Here is a 17,773-nt window from a genome sequence, read left to right as displayed (position 1 = left end):
CATCCAGGATCATATGCAGTGGGGGTAGCAAACCTAATTCCTCCTAATTTACCATCCTAGCATCATTAATCCCTATTATTTACCCCTTCCTGTGGCTGCATGAGCTCAGCCCCAGCCCAAACCCTTCAAACCAGTCAAATTTGCCAGCACAAAGAAGCTTGGGAGTGTGTTGTGGACAGATGGCTGGGCTCCCTAGTGAACGGAGCCAGCGGGTATGGTTCCAGCAACAGGCTCTGGCTGCTTCATTGGAGTAGTGATTGATGGTGACTTATACAAGGGCTAAGAGTAGTTCTTTGCTGTTAACCAGACTTGGCTACAGCAGAATGGAAGTGGAAATTTGTTGCTTCATTTATTCATCCTGCCTCTGCTTCCTTCCTGCCTACCCTTTGTGTTTTTTAATACTGAAAAGATGAAGCTACTTTGCTCAATCTTTAAACTGTCTTTCCCAGGATACTCTTAATTGTATCTCTACACCTTTGCTCATTCACAGACGCATAAGAAGATTAAAGATACAGGGAGCAGTTACAGATTTAGTTAGGTTTTAATAGGATTTGCAGAGGACAATGCAGAGAATGAATGCCATAGAGAATATTGCTACCCTGTCTTTGATATCCCTAAGGCTTCTTAGGTAATCTTTCACAGAGATTTTGTCTGTGCCCTGCATTCAGAGTCAAGACTCATTTTTCAATGGACCATGTGTGGTTTTTTTTAAAGAGTATCTAATCATCTTGGTAAACAGGATGTTACATTATAACCTGCAAGAATCATTGCAGCCATCGTTTTGTATTATTTATTTGTATCTTTTTAAGCATAGTTTTGCATGTTGACAGTGGGCTTTTTAATAGCTGTCTGTTAGGTTTCTAAAAGTGTCTGGTGTTTTTGTCTAATGTCAGATGAAGTAAAGGGGTAGGTTCTGATATATCTGATTAACAGTAGGCCTGGATTCATGACCCCTTCAGACATGTAATTCAAGATGCTAAATTAAATGCCTGTTTCACATTTGGAGCCCAAGCTCCCAGAATAATTTGTGGAGGGGGTGGGTACTTCCAGAAAGTGATTCAGCACTCCTGAAATCTGAATTATCCCTGGAGGTGCCTTTCTTTGCTGACTGTAAGGGAAACCTTCATGCATAATTTAGATTTATGTGAGATCTAGGTAGACAGTGGTGCTCAGCGTGTTCTATTAATTCCTAAGGTTTCTCTTGGTATGCACCCAAAACCTGAGGCATCAAAAAACTCCAGTCCCTCTTGAAGATATAAGCTGATGTATCTTTGCTCCTAGTTGTGATCTCAAGCAAATTTTGAGTGTAAAAAAACCCCAAGGACCAAAAAAAAACCCCAAAGCCAAAAAACTGTAACAAGGTTTACCTATTTCATGACTCCCAGACCGTGACCATCACCATATGTTCTGAGGTTCCAGCAGTGCATTGAGCAAAGTGACTGGCAGCTGGTTCATGTTTGAAGAGACTGTGTATTATTATGAATCAGTATTTAACATCCAGTTCAATGCAGCGTTATATATAGCAAGTGGCTGCTGCGAGAGAAGTGCTGAAGCCTTTCAAAGTGTTTCCCAAAACAATACTGGGAGGAAAGACATGGCCCTAGCAAAAAGCTTTCCTGATGTAGAATCAGCAAGTATCCAGCCCTGTACCAGCATGGGGCAAAGTTTGTTAGTGTAACATTAATATTTGCAATGTTTGTTGTCCTGGTCTGTTGTAATGGTTCAGACAGTAAAACAAAATGGCTTTTGTCTCAGCTCTTTTCCTCCTATCTTAAATTTTATTTCTTTGTTCTCCTGCAGCCCAGCCATGGCTGGAGATTCTAGGATCTTCATGAACCAGGACATGGACATCGGAGTTGCATCCAGAGAGCCTAAGAAGATTCCCAAACAGGCTCGGGATGATGTCCCTATTGCCACTGACCGAACCCGCCTCATATCAGCAGAAGGTAAGAAGCCACGTCAGCGTTACATGGAGAAAAGTGGCAAGTGCAATGTGCACCATGGAAATGTCCAAGAAACCTATCGATACCTTAGTGACCTCTTCACTACGCTGGTGGACCTCAAGTGGCGTTTTAATCTTCTTGTCTTCACTATGGTCTATACCATCACTTGGTTGTTTTTTGGGTTCATATGGTGGCTCATTGCCTATATCCGGGGAGACCTGGACCATCTTGAAGATGAGAACTGGATCCCCTGTGTTGAAAATCTCAGTGGATTTGTTTCTGCATTTCTGTTTTCTATCGAGACTGAGACAACAATTGGGTATGGTTATAGGGTCATAACGGAGAAGTGCCCAGAGGGCATCGTACTGCTCCTGATCCAGGCTATTCTGGGCTCCATTGTCAATGCGTTCATGGTGGGATGCATGTTTGTCAAGATCAGCCAACCAAAGAAGAGGGCTGAAACCCTCATGTTTTCTAACAACGCAGTGATTTCCATGAGGGATGAGAAGCTCTGTCTCATGTTCCGTGTTGGAGACCTCCGCAATTCCCACATTGTCGAGGCTTCCATTAGAGCCAAACTGATTAAGTCCAAACAGACCAAAGAAGGAGAGTTTATCCCCTTGAACCAAACAGACATCAACGTGGGATTTGACACTGGAGATGACAGATTGTTCCTGGTGTCACCTCTTATCATCTCACATGAAATCAACGAGAAAAGCCCCTTCTGGGAGATGTCACGCACCCAATTGGAGAAGGAGGAGTTTGAAATTGTGGTCATCCTGGAAGGAATGGTGGAAGCAACAGGTAAGGACTTGTCAAAAATTAGTCACAATTTTGAGGAGGGAAGGGGAAAAATGGAGTGCAGTTTGGCATTTACTGTCAATGTCACCTGGATTGAGAACATGTTGGGATTTGTCCTTCTCTAGTGACTCTCAGGTGGGATATTGTGGTCTGAGGTAACTAGCAATTAAAAGATGGGTCCTTTAGCTCATGTTGTAGTGTTTCACACTGTTTTTATTAGTCTGGGATTCACACGAAGGGGTTAGTCGAGGATCTGTCCGTCATCACTGGGAACTGATCCATGGGAAAAAAGGAACGGACTAAAGGAATTCATGAGGTCTGTTGTGGTCCTGTTTCCTGTGATCAAAATTCATGGCACAAATCTTTTTCCATTTCTCCTCTGTATGAAAAATTGGCTGTAACTGTGCTATTTTAGGTATTGCTGTAGTGATGCTTTTTAATGGAGGCTATGAAGGAAGTGCCCAAGTATTACTATATCCCATAAAACAGCAAGTGCTGAAACTGAATGACTTGCACATGATGCAGGACATATATTTTCAAAAGGAGCTCAAAGAGGAAAAATACAGAAACTGCTTTTGTGACTCTTGCAACCCAGCAGCTGTTTAACAGCTTAAAACAATGCTGTGTAATGGGTAGATTAGGAGTTACACTCAGCTGATTCCCAGTTTCCTTCCATGGGTGTATTTGTGGCAGGCAATGAAAGAAGTCTGCGTCCGTATATAATAAATCTGGAAAAGCTGTGGTCCTCAGCTTTCCAAAGTGTGGAAAAGGGAGGTGACAGTGTGCCTCAAGCTGAGCGAATGGATGGCCACAAAGGTGTCCAGGCTCCCTTCCACAGGTGGGATGCAGTGTATCTCCTACGGGTCTGGTTAGGGAGGAGGATGGTTGACTCTGGAGTCTCACCTAAAAGACAAGGCACCTTGGGGTCATTTTACCACTTGCAGCTAATTCATTTATTCTACGCTTTGAGGAGGAGCTGGCAGGCTGTGTCTGCTGTGCTTCTAGCAAGAAAAGCGTGTTCAAGCACCCTGAGATGCTGACGCTCCCTTCTGGCAGGCTTTGAGTCTGGGGTTGGCAGCATGCCTTGGTCAAATCAGGGCCTTTAAGGGGAACGGGGCAACAGGCAGTACTGAGGAGAGAATTGCTATCTAAAGTTGTGGAAAAATAGAAAGAGTCAGAGATGCAAAAATGCTTTTATAAGTAGGTTCGCCCTTTGGTGTTTAAGGATTTTGGTTAGGAGATGACACTGCGAACCCATGTTTTTTCTGTTGGCAGTGTTTGGATTTTTTTTTCCATCCTGATGAAGCATGGGTTCTCTCTGAAACACTAGCAAGGGTTTTCAGCTTGATATGAGTAGTCAGTGGTATCAGCACCCTGTCTCAGAGATTCTGGCCTTTGCTTACTATTAATATTGTCCCCTTCTTGAGATTTGTCCTTGTTATTCTCCTAAGAGCCAGATGTAAAGAGAAATAGTCTCTCAAATTCCTGCATCCCAGACCTTTGCTCTTAAAGACAGCTCTCTAGAGAGCTAATTTAGCTTCCCAGTATCTCCCTTTAGGCATTAGGTGAATAGCAATAGCTGACTTTTCCAAACAGAGCTAATGGGAGGTTATGTATAGATTGCACTGTACCTAGGTTGGAGTACTGTATTGTAGAAGTGGAATTCATTTGGCATTATTAGGCAAATATTCTTTCGCAGCAGAGTATTGTAGGGATGTGGCAAAAGAAAGGGTGGGTGGAAAAGACTATCAAAGGCAAAGATTTGTGATGGAAGCTTATTTTGTAGCTTAAACATTTACTAGATACTAGAACCTCCTAATCTGACCATGGAATGCAGTCCCTTGTTTGTCCAAAGCCTCTTTCCTCATCACACAGTGACACTATCAAATTCTGTTTGAACAGCTACTGCACTGCCTTCCTCTTATGAAAGCTCAGCCTCTGCTAGATATGTGTGAGAGGAAGTCATTATCAATAACAGCCTCAAAATTAAAAGCATGGCATAGGAATAATATTGCTTTACAAATGGGCTCCTATCCCAGAGGGATTATACAGGCCAGTGTGTAATGATATTAAGGAGCACACATCTGTGGAAATGAATTATTCTGGTCTCAGAAGACAGGCTGTGAAAATCCAAAATTGGAGCTAGAAGAGCCAGTTTGCAATGAACTTAGAGCAGAGTGGACCTCAGATGATGCCATTATCTGACTCAGAGGCTAAGATAGTTTTCTGAGTGACATATGGTAACTGGGGGGGGGGGGGGGGTGTGATATTTTGCCATAATGAGAGTGGCTTGCAGAAGCACAGTGTTTGTGCTTTCCTGCTTTGTCCTCACACTTCGTAATGTTGATAAAGCAGTTTGGGGGATATTAATCCCTACCTCCATACCTTAAAATGTGCTCCAAGCAAATTCTTTAGGTTCTTTCCTTCCTGTCATATTGTTCAAGCCCCATCTGCTTTCAGGAATGGTGTAATTTACTCTCAGTGTGTCTTCTATTGAATCATGACACTGTTACAACCTGGTCAGGTTCAGGGCAGTATAAAAATGCAACAGACCATTTGTTCCCTTAGTAACCCCTATGAATAATGAGGAACCACCATCACAGTGCTCAGAGGTACAACTGGTCAGCATATTCAGCTCTGTTCGTGGTGCACAAGAGGCAAACAAATCCTGCATGCTGTCTCGGAGATGGCTCAGCTCTGCAGTTGTTGTAAGGAGTAAAAATTAATGGAAACTTATTCCATCTTTACAGACAACAGCAAATCTTACCATGAATGCATCCTGCACTGGTGGGGAAAAGGCAGTTATATTTTTTCAGAAGGTGTTTGGAAAGCAGGTCAAAATGGTGATTGTCAACATAGAAACAACTAAAGAAATTTAAGCATAATGTCTTGACTAAAAGCATGAATATTTTCCACTGAAAGTTTGGGACAGCAATTTTATAATGACTTCCAATAGCTTTAACCAACCACACACATTACAAATGTAATGTAACAAGTAACTCAAACAAGTAACTCTTCTTACTGACATTTAAGTTTAATTCTGATCCAGTGAAAGGCAAAGATGGTAAACAGTTTCAAATAAAACGTGTAGAATAAATTCTGAAGAGTTGAAACACTTCAAGTCACTGGTTTTTTTACAAAATGAAACATTGTGGTTTAAAACAATGTTTTTGTTTTCAAGTTGACTTGAATTTCCTCAACACTTCAAGTTGTTTGTTGTTTGTTTTTTTTTACAAAGTGAAACATTGTGTTTTAAACCCATGTTTTTGTTTTCAAGTTGACTTGAATTTTTAAAAGGATAAATAACAACACACTAAAGAATGTGCACACAAGACACAAGAAATGTACCAGCCAGCCTAAAATGCAATGTTTTTATTTTGCTGAAAAAGAAAATAAACATTGTATTATTCTAGTGAGAGCTCTCCAGTGACCCACAGCTGTTCTACTAACTAACCCACCCAGGAAGCCAGCTGAGGCAGAAAGCCCACTGTCAGGGGGCTTTCCAATCAATATTTCAGTATGGCTGAGGCACTGTGACTCTGCCAGAGGTTTAAAAATGCCAAAGGGAGACTAAGTTTCTGGGCAGATCTGTTGTGATCATTGCTGAGTGAAATGACCACTGTAAAGACAAAATCAATATAGATGACAAGTGTTCTGGCTTCCAGTGCTGCTTCGTGGGCATCTTGAAAGCAGCAGCATCACTCACAGTGCCTACTTAATGAATTAGTCACAGAGATTACTTTAGGGAATGAATTCTCTTTTGCCTTATCTGAAAGGGACACTTGTCAAGATCAGCTGGCTCAAATTTGACTTGCAATAAAAGGTAAGAAAGTGAAGGTGGAAAATCTGTCTGCAAAGTGAATACGTTTTTGCTTTCACTGCCTTTCTGCTTCCCACAGTAGCAATAAAAAATGAGAGCCAACCCTGTTGACAGAATAGGTCTAGGCTGTTGTTGGCCAAACCTCTTGCCCTTACCCTCCTGATCCTGAATTGAACATAGTATATGAAGCAAGGCTGCTGGAATGTAGAAGAGCAGTGGAGATTTAGGTCCCCCTTCCATGTGCATGCAGAGTCATCTGGGTTCTGATGAAGAATTTGGCTGATTCGATAAGAGATCATTGGAGAGTCCAATATTTTTTTTTCCCCTGTAAGCCATCACATATGATGATGCAGTCTGCATATCCTACAGGACTTTCTGGCAGATAATTTGAAGAGGGTCTCTTCTCTTCCAACTTTACCCTTCTGCTGCTATTTACTGACAATTAAGCAAAACCTAATTTATCAGTAGCTGTCCTGCAAATCTCATTCTGTATCTACAGGGTCCAGTAGTGCTATTGTCTGGGCATAGAGACAGCAGTGCTCGTTACTTTACTCTTGGTCCTCACTGGTTTTCATTACCTCTTTTTTCCCCCCCGCTATTAAATAAGCCACATTAAATAAGAGACAGTCCAGATGCCTGATTAGTCCAGTCACTAAATGAAGTTTTAATAAACTCTAGGATAGGCATATATATTTCTAGCTTAGAGTCTGTGTGATAAAAAGTGGTTTAATGATTAGAAATAATTTACTTCATCCTGTCCCTGTGAAAGCATAGGCAAACAGCAGCTTTTTTGCACCTCAGTTTACTCACCTTTACAGAGGACTTAATAAAATTTCCTGGCTGTAAATATAGGACCAAAAGAAGTAGTCACAACATAAGATAACCTGAAATTAATCATGATTTTCATGGGAGAACAAAGGAAGGGTGTGGAGTTTTCATGCATTCATCATCTGGTTTGGGTTGTCTTGTTGTTTTGTTTTGCATTTTGCATATAAATAAGTTTTCTTTTCTGCAAGAAGGACCTTGCAGAACTGTTACAGAAACCGCTTATATAATTATAGGGAAGAGAGAGACGTCTCAAGTCATTCTTTTCATTGGCTGAATTGTCCTCCAGAGGTAGAAGTTGGCAGGCTAGTCATTTTAGGTGCCTCCGCAGTCACTATAAATACCTTTGTGAGGGGCCTAAAGTTACATGGTGTGAGCTTGATGCTCAGGTTCTGCCTGGTAGAGACCTGGCAATTGAATCTAAGATCTTTAAATCATAAGGTTCTTTTTTTTTTTCCATTTCCAGTGCCTAGGAGCTTTCACATGCCTGGAGACCATTCAGACAAATTAAAATCCTATTACTCTCCTCTGGCATAAAAATCAAAGTGAATCAAGCCCAGACATGTCCTCCTCTAAAGGAGACAAGCACAAGTAATTGGAGGACCATGCTCCTACCTTCTAATATTCCTTTTCAAGTTGGAGGAATATTGACTTTTTGGAGGTTACACTGTTCTTTGGTCTAATTAACGCAAAGGGACTAATAAATTCCATAACCATCCAAATGCTGATGCTAATCTAAAGACATGTATTGCTTAATTAGAGTGATAGAACTTAAAATTTTTATAACTACTCCTTGCCATCCTAACTTACATCAGTCTGTCACTATACCTCTGAGTCCATCAGTTCTTTCTCTGTACTCTTGTAATGTAGGTGGAGCTCAGCTCAAGGAGTGGAGTATGTATTATGCAGCTTTATGCATCCAGTACAAGGGGAAAAGTCACCCTGCACACAACAGTGTATGAAAACAAGGACAGAGAAGTGAAACCACTTCCAGCAGTATCTGTGTCTGAACTGCAGAGAGAGCCTAGCAAATATGGCAAACACGCAGTCAGCACCCACATGACATTTTGCCAGCAGATAATCACTGAGCTCTGTGGCATTTAAATGAGGAGAGTTAATTTTAAGCTGATGAAAAATGTTGTCTTGACAGCCCCAGGGGTTGGGATATCTCTACCCACTGAGAAAGTTCAGGCCATGTAGCAGTACTGAAAGGTTCAACTATACTGTTGATGTGATCACATTGAAGCCTGCGGCAATTTCTGGGGTTGGTAGATCACGCTTTGTGGTCCCCTTGCCCTCTCCCGTTAAACTGCCGGTAAAGGCACTGGCTGTGACGGTACGTTTGACAAAAATACACATCCTCCAACAGTTGGAGGGAGACTGCTGGTTCATCTCTGGGTAACCAAACAGCTGCAAATGCAGTTAGGTTTGGCTTGTGATAATGAAGTTTGATTTTAACTGGTAACCTAAGGGTATACAAGACCTGGAAATCAGGAGCAATCTCCACTTCTCCTAGCAGCGTGGCAGAGCCAGAAGCGTCTGCTCCAGTTGCATAATCAGTGGCATTGCAAGCAGTGAAACATTCTGAAACCTACAATCCCATTGAGTACGCTGCAGAAAAACCAGGCTCCTTACTGAGTGAGCCATCAAATAACTGCTTTCTGTCAGCATGTATTAACATTCTTTTATCTTTGATAAAATGTAAGCTGCTTGATCCCAACTGATTTTGATGACAGGAAAGTGCCTTATTGGTAGAGTTCCCTGACACCTATTTTACACACCAGTCTTTCCTCAGTGACTTGCTCTGTTATTGAATGTAATGAAACACCTGGTTTAATACACATAGCAATATATTTTGTATCTTTTCATCTACTGGAAACCAGAAATGAGCCATTTAGGAAGCCATCTATGGCTGCCTTAAACAGGAACATGCACAAACTCTGTTATTGATCTGTGATGCAGTGACTCCAGCCAACAGACAAAAAAAAAAATCCACTTCTTAGGATTCTGCTGTAATGAAATTATCGTTAAAACTCTATGAAATGTTTATTGCAGAACTTGAAACCAGGAGACAGTCCTCTGGTCTCCAGCTTTCTAAAAAGCCTGGAACTGGTTCCAGCTTTATTGAAAACTTGGTGCATCTGCTTATAACTTTGTAGAAACTTTTTTCTGGTTTCAATTAAAATTGAGTTTTGTTTGCAACTGAAAGCTAAGCTGCTGAATTAAGAGATGAGAGAGCTGTAACTAAAACTTTAAAGCTGAAGATTTCACATATCATTTCACATTTTCCACAACTGACAGATTGTACAAATTTATATTAAACATACTTTTTCATTTTTAAACCAGATTGTTTAGGAGAAAATTAAACTTCTAATGGTCTTACTATCTGGAAAACACGATACACTTGAAATAAAAATCTCTATGACTTTATTTTTAAATAAGTTTTTAAGCATATCTACTTAGACTGACAAAGGGGAAATGAGGATGTTCTTTTGACATGAAGCTCACTTAAATAAAATGCCTAAGTCACCAACTACAACTTCTCTGTAACTATACCAAATATCTGTTCCGTTTAAACCCCAACTGTGTAGTTATATCTACTTTCAGAAAAGGATTAACAGCCTTTATCAGGGCCATAAGCACTATGATTATTTTTGCAAGAAATTCCAAGAGTTTGAAATCTTCCTCAATTTCTTGTGCTCTCCAAAATGTCAGTGCTCCGGGGTTGCACAAGACAGTGCTACTGCACTGAAGCAGAACAGCAGTGCCAGCGTTGCTGTGGTACTTGATGGATAGGAGCATATAGCCTAATGATTCCCGACACCCAAGATGTCCCATGGACTTGGATAAGCAAGGCATACAAAATGAAACGGCTGATTTTTGCAGAGAGCCCACAGCCACGTATGAAGGATCTTGGTCTAGTGAATTACTCCACCCCACTGCAAGCCGAAACAGATATTCGGAGCACAAAGGGCACGGGGCACATTGTATGCAAGTGGAAAGTAGCCGCACCCATGTCCTCTTAATAAAAGTAAGGTTTATTGTTTCCACACCTCTTCTGTCATCTTTTTGCAGTTACAGAGGCAATAATTAGCTAGGGACATTACAGATGCATTAATTAACCAGGCTGGAGAGCACAGGGCAGCCTGCAAAGCAGGCACTTAATGGAATTTGAAGCAGAGACAATGCTGTTGTTTACTGGGTAATGTAGGAGTTGCCAAGCAGTATGTCCCCACGCAATTAAAACACCACTGCACATGTGCTAAAAAGGAATATTTGAATGGGATTATGGAGCAATTACAAGTTGTCTTATTGTGCTGGCTCTGTGTACCCCTGGGGTTACAGAAAGCAGCTACTGCAGGAAGCTGGCAGTGTGCAGTATTTGGTTGCTGAAAGCTTTCTATTGTTCCTTCCTTAATTGAATGCTTACAGCAGGAGATAACCGAGTGTGTCTCTGGAGTTCAGGCTCACTGTCAGGTACTCCCCCCAGGGATGGAGCTATTTCAGGCCCTGATTATAAGGCAGGAGTTCCCTTAGGATGCCTCAGGCCTCCCCATTTAGCAGGGACACCCCATCTTGGCCTTGGGGACTTCTACATGATACCTTCATGCAGCTGCAGCACTTGGAAGGCCATGATAAGAATTAGCCGGTTCAATCATGGGACCTAATCCTGTGGGCCTGAGGGGTCTCCTCTCCTACTCTCTTTGCTGGGCTTTGAAAGCCCTCGGAGCTTGGAGGGGATGCTCGAAGGCCTTCGTGATTTCTGGTGCAAAACCAGCTCTGTTGAAAGGGAAAAGGGCTAGTTTATTTTAACTGTCTCCTTACCATACATGCACATGCTGCTGGTTGTCTAGCATTCTGGTCTCCCAGCATGAGGGAGCATCAGAAAATGGGATTAGCCCTGCAGCCCTACATTACTGACCCTCAAAACAGCCTGTGATAAAAGCCCTTGCCCAGGGTGGTCAACAGGATGATAAGTGTCAGTGACACAGCTCTCCTGAGAAAAACTGTAGCAGGACTCAGAAATTAGCAGGACTTCATGAACTGCCTGCGCATTGAGTTGCTCTTTGCTAGCTGATAAAAGGGAGTGAGGATTAACCAGTCTTCATCTCAAGGACTGAGGAGTCCTGGGCAGGTGATGCTGCACATTGTAGTGTCACCATATAGTCAGGAGTGGTCTCCAATCTGTTTTTCACTTGTAAAGCAAAAGCTGATAGTTTCCTGCAAAGACGCTGTACCTCAATAGCGCTTCTCCTTAAGGCAAAACCACTTGGGGTAATTTTCTTCTTCCATTATCGTGGTTTTCATAGCAGCCTCTGCACTTCCCGGTTCCTTCCGGTCCAGGAAGCAGGCACGCTAGAACGCTATGACTAACTCTGTACTTGTTGTTCCTGCCCAGAAGCAAATACTCCTGCAGATCTTCTTGGGGGGGGGGGGGGGAAATTGGCTTTTCAGTCTGTGATACAGAACTGGAAGTTTCTCAGTATTGCGTGTGTCACCATCCCTCTTCTCGTTTAAAGAACCAAAAGCAACTAATATACTCCAGGCCTGATAGCTTTAAACTAAGCAAAGTAGTAAGAGACAAGTGTAAAGCTTTCCAGAGAACTTGTTTGTGTGATTATGAGCAATTATGAGAACAAAAATATTTGTCTTTTCACAAAGGCACCTTTTTTTTTTTTTTTTAAGGAAAGGAGTTTTCTGTTTAGTCTGAGATTTCAGTCACTTAGTTGAGCTCATGTGGGGACAATACATGTTATACTCTTCCCTGAAGCATCTGACACTGCTATTTTTCCCCCTATAGCATTGTTTTAGATTTCTGTTTGTGTACTTTGGGCTGAAGCAGTTAGACTTGGAAGTATTGGTCAGGAACCGGATCAAGTGTATGTTCTGCATGTATTCCACTCAAGCCTATCTCTCACCCTCCAAAAGAGAACAGTGGGAGGACTTTGTGAGGTCAGGTTTTCCAAATTTCACCAGAATTAATTCCAAATTCATAACATAATTAGGACAAACAGAAGACACATTCAGAAGAGAAGTCAGCCTTGACATTAGCAGGTGATTCCAAGAGAATTTGCTCACAGTTACGCCAACACTGAATGCTTATCCCTGCTCTGCAAAGCTTGTCTTTAAACTTCATCAAAGTAAATAAATAAACTCTGATCCTTCGGGCTGAGAAGCAGCTTGACAAATATCAGTTTCATATTGTCCACTGTTCATTCAATCCACAATCCATTAATAAACGGAATTCAACATGCTTGTGATCTTGACCATGTCTTGTTGCGGGTTTTTGTTCTGCCAACCCAATACAGTTGGACTGAGCCCTCCAGAGGTATTTAAAAGCCAGCTTGCCATATAAATCACTAGGCCCTATATATAATCATATAAATCACTGGCCCTATATATAGCCCGTATAGCCTTTCGGGCTGTACGCTTTGGTGTCTTAACCTAAGTGCAGGAGGGAATTGTTGATACTGCTGTAGCTGAGGAGGGATGGGGTCAGACACAGTGGGAGTGTAGGGCAGTCGTTCATTCCACTTAGGGCCTGTGTGGGTAAGGATTTGAGGTGCATTGGCAGGGTTGGATGTCGTTCTAGCACAATTCACCAAAAGTGCTGTTAGTATCGGCACGCAAGCAACACCTCAACAGAGGCAATGTGAGGAGAGAGAGAAGCTGCTTAGTGGTACCAGACTTCAAACCCATAAGCACAAGGTTCAGGAAACAGTCTGAAGATGCAGCAATGAATCCATCCCTTTTCCTTTGAATGCTCAGCTTTTATCATGATAGAGGCTTTTGTGAGGCTTATTAAGCGAAGACCTTTTCTGTGTCCCAGAGCAATCAGGTATGGAGATAACATGAAAGTGCTTTTAAATGAAAGAAGTGGTTGGGTGAGCATGTAAGGAAGCTTTGCATTTAACATCCCTCTGTTTCCATCTAGGGATGACTTGCCAGGCTCGCAGCTCCTACATGGACACCGAGGTGCTGTGGGGGCATCGCTTCACTCCTGTCCTCACCCTGGAGAAGGATTTTTACGAAGTTGACTATAACAGCTTCCATAGCACTTATGAGACCAACACTCCCGTGTGCTGTGCCAAAGAGCTGGCCGAGTCCCGCCGGGAAGGCCAGCTCCTCAGCCACCTCTCCAGTGCCACCCTCCTGAGTGGAGGCAGAGAAGCAGAGACAGCAAAAGGGGAAGAAGAAGAGGAAGAAGGCAGGGAGCCAGCAGGATTGGATGGAGCCAACGGGACAGCTGGAGAGGTGAAAGAAGATATGCCTGTATAACACCTGAACTGCTGGACAGTAGATACCCACCTACACTTACTGGGAAACTGGGGCCTGGCAAGTCAGGAATTGACTGGGAGTCAGAGAGCTGAGATTTATGTCCAGACCTCTGCTGCCTGCTGCTTGATCCTGGCGAGTCATTGCACAGCACTGTGCCTCGGTTTCCCTCTCCTTTTATCTGTACAGTGAGATTCTGAGCTTTGCACTTGTTTGCAAAGCATTTTGGTCTCTATGGACAAGGCTCACTAAATATGATCACTGTTAAAATTGAAATTCCTACCACTGGTTGTTTCAAAAGATGTTCATTGGATGTTCAGAACTCTTCCCCCTTGAGAGGGTATTTAAAAAGTAAAAGTCCAGAATGTCCCGTCTCAGTATGAAGAATGTGGTTTCATACCTTCACTTAATTTGTGGGTCAATGTATTGTAGACATTGTTACTGCTAAATTAAAAGAAGAGGAAAAAAACCTCCCTGGTATGTAGTGACGTGTTTTGCCTTCATGATTTTTACGAATAGATTTTAGCCTTTTCCTCCAGGATCACAGTCGTTGTGATTTATTTCCTGCAAAATGTCTGATATTAACAGGACAACTTTCCCTGCAAACCTTTAGCATGTTTATCCAGTGTTTTTGACTGTCTTCTCAAACTGAAGTGCTATCTTTGTATACTCTTTTCATGGAATCTCTGACACATTTCACAGGCTATTCATGATCAGAGAAAGTTTAGATCTTGCCCCAGTGAAGGTTTTTTTCTGGCCTGGATGTCCCAGTTTCTGTTCCGGTTGATGATTTAAAACAAAGTGAGTAGCCATCTGGGAGTTTGAAATGTTCTGGAATTTCAGACAGAGTCCCTGGACTAGGTAGACTGGGTAAGTAATAGTTTGCAAAATTCTCTGCTCTTCAATAAAGTACATATTTAAAGTAAAGGTTTAGATGCTGAGGTTCCTAAAGCTAATGGGAACATGTGCTAACATAACTGAAGCCATCTGGTCAGGCTAGTGCAAGCTTGTTAGTTGGTGTTGAAAATCAGGATCAGTTCCTCACTTCTGTCAGTGGCAAGCAATAACATCTCTGGAGGTCTAATGCTAACCTGCCAGTAACTTCTTGAAGTGTTTTAGGCATGCTTCATCCTGCAGCTCAATTAAGATCGCTGTTCCTGTGAAGCACCATATTGAGTTAACAATTTCAGTCTTTACAAAGAGATAGGCATAGAACCATACTTCCCCAAAGAGGACCGTCACATCCAGAAAACAGGTGAAGAAATCTAGTCTGTGAGATGAAAAATTTCCACAAATTTGAACAATGCAGAATAAAAATGGCCTTGTTGGCCATTACCCCCCAAAATTTGGTGAAAAAAAAAAAAAAAAGATGCCTGCAGATTACTTCCTTATCAAAATGGAACTTTATTTCTTGGAGAATACATAATATTCAAGAGTTATTTTACATATAGGAAGGACCATATGTATATCTATGAAATAAATATACATTGTAGTAGGGATGGACTGAGCTGTACACTAGGGATCTTAAATATGGTTTTGCCTCTTGATATTAATACAAAGACAAGATAAACTGGAAATAGAAAACAATGGTGTTATTGACATGTGAACCAAGAGAATACTATCTGTAGGGGTCAGAGATACTATTTAATTAGAGACTTAATGTTACAATGTAGATAAAAGAGAAATTTGTATTTCTTTCTGAGGGGGGTGGAAAAATGAACATGGCATGACTGTTGTACTTAATACCATGTTAAGAGCCAGCAGTCAGCTTGGCCTCCAGGATATAGGAATTACCATTATGTTATACAGTAAGTTTTGAAGTGACATAACTTCATTTGAAATGCTCGTCAGTTCTAGAAAGCATCTTGCAGACTTGGAGAGAGTACTATTTTTCAAAAAGGTCTCATTTTAGTTTTTCTGCTCAGCTTCCTCTTTTTCCATACTAAACCTCAGAGGAACAGAGGAATACAGGGAGAAAAATGGGAGAGGTTTCTTAGAAGGGTTTGTTCTTTTTCCGAGACCCTCACTTCTCACCCTACCTCCGCAAAATAACTGTGTCAAAATTATTTTTCAGAATTTTTTTATTCTGTAGCTGAAGTGAATTCCTAATGTACGGGATAGTGACGGAAAGGAAAACTGTAACTGATCCGTGCAAGTCAGAGGCAATTTCAGCCCCTCAGAGAGATGTTGTATAAGCTCTACCCAACAAGCTGCCTTGTCCAGCTCAATTCAACATGAGAGAGGGCTTGCTGAGTCTCTTACATGATGTCAGAGATAGAGAGCTTCGAAAATGGCACTAGATCACATCTGCACTTTTCTTCTCCTTCATGGTTTTTACCATCCAGAGAGAAGCTAGCCATCTTCAAATAGTCAAAAGGTTACTTCAGCTGCTCATTGCCCTTGAGATTTCATCACACAAACCCACTCTTTCCTAACACTGTCAAGTTTGAGAAATCCTGTATCCTACACATTAGGAATTTTTGTTATTGCACATCAGATATCACTAGCAGAATAATTGCTGAATGGTGCATAGTGGGGCAGGGTGCAAATCTATTACAATGTGTGGGAAGTAAGACAAGAAGTGTATTTCTCTGCTCTAGAGCAAAGCCCTTAAGCAGCCGTATACTCTGTTGCCTTCATGGACTGTTTCGGTGTTTGAAATTTGCAAATATGCCTAAGTACATTGTTGAATTGATGCTTCAAACAGTGCCAGCATGAGCGGTAGCAAAAGAACTTCCCTGACTTCTGTAGAATAGGAGAAACATCCTCCTGTGTTTTTCAATAAGCTGAGCAGATCTGGAGGAGGATATCCTCCAGAGCTGAAGGCACCTTGTATTTGATATATGAAAGGGGGGGAATGTTTTCAAGTTGTGTAGCTTGACAATCAGTTACATAGGTTTGGGTAATGCAATCAAGTCATACCCTTTCCAAAGCACTTCAGGCAGACCCCAGGACTGTCCTGTGTTCTCCTTTTCCCAAACTGTATCCCAAAGAGAGATTTATTTTAATGAACATATCGAACTTTTCTGAAAGTAAGGGAGAGCGCCTCTTCCTCTTCCAGAATTGTCACCTCTGAAAATTTTATCGGTTTCCCTGCCATTCCCCAAGCATATGCAGCACAATAATCCATGGGAATAAAAGCATAATAGACCCACTCTTTGCTGTGATGAACATTTAAATACAAGTCTGCATCTCTTATGTGAGTTGAAATAGCTCACATAGATATGTCCACCCACATAAATATCCAGTGTATGCTATATACTCATCAGCCTCTGTACTTTCAAAAATATTAACTAATACTCCGCAAGAAACATTTATAACTTGTAAACACACTATTCATGCACAAATAACCATTCATATTTATATAATGTACCCAGTAAACAAGCTAAAAATACATATCCAAAACATTGAATAATTACATCTGCCTTATAAATGTATCACTGATAAGCAAAATTCACAATAGTATCCAGCCACAATAATGTACACTTGTGTGTCTGTGTACATAAAATAGCTAGCTCTCCTGTCACACACACATGCACACACGTGACAGTAGCTCTCAGAAGCTACCCCTATTGCATGTTCAAATGGTTTTCCAACACCACACAGCTAACCCCTGCATTGCACAACACAAACACCTCCTGTAACCCTCAGCAGTGCGGAGTCATGAAAGTAATTTAATTTCAGGTGTGTGTTTCTGTCCTGCAATCATTAATGAGAGTTTCTGAACAAACAAAAGCTACATTTCTTATTCTTTATTTTTCTCCTTGTGGCAGGATAGTTGGGAAACACCTTTCTAATGCAGGAGAGTTAATGAGCTGTGAATGGAGGCAGGAAGGGAGAATTGCTTACAGTAAAGGCTTTGGAGTTCTGCTTGATTCGGCTCGAGGGTTTGGGAATTGGAGTGGGAGGGAGCCATGCAAGCCGAGTCATTTTATTATATCAGTTGCTCTCCCAGGCCCAGCTTGTTAACTGGTCTGTTCTTGTGCAATGTCACTAGTGCTCACGTATGGCCAAGCTGACCTGTATGCCTTCTGTGCTTTTCTCTCCTGTATGAGTTTCCATGCTTATGCTTATTAAGGCTACCCATTTTGACTAAACTATGTCTCTT

At 41.7% G+C, this 17,773-nt stretch overlaps 1 protein-coding gene across 5 annotated transcripts in view; it reads left to right on the top strand.

Moving 5' to 3' along the window:
- The window catches only part of KCNJ5 (potassium inwardly rectifying channel subfamily J member 5), a 120,553-nt gene that overhangs the window by 47,695 nt on the left and 55,085 nt on the right, over nucleotides 1-17,773 (top strand). For 4 of the 5 annotated variants that reach the window (XM_049799530.1, XM_049799529.1, XM_049799528.1 and 1 more), the window contains 2 exons: nucleotides 1,801-2,747; nucleotides 13,325-14,125. In XM_049799530.1, coding sequence (XP_049655487.1) covers nucleotides 1,808-2,747; nucleotides 13,325-13,668 — 1,284 coding nt within the window. In that variant the 5' untranslated portion in view covers nucleotides 1,801-1,807 and the 3' untranslated portion in view covers nucleotides 13,669-14,125. Of the gene's footprint in view, nucleotides 1-1,800; nucleotides 2,748-13,324; nucleotides 14,126-17,773 lie in introns of those variants that run through there. The other variant, XM_049799533.1, reaches the window with a different exon arrangement.

Source organism: Accipiter gentilis, chromosome 5, assembly GCF_929443795.1.
Source record: "Accipiter gentilis chromosome 5, bAccGen1.1, whole genome shotgun sequence".
Classification (NCBI taxonomy): Eukaryota; Metazoa; Chordata; class Aves; order Accipitriformes; family Accipitridae; genus Astur; species Astur gentilis.
This window is presented reverse-complemented; position numbering and strand designations above follow the sequence as displayed.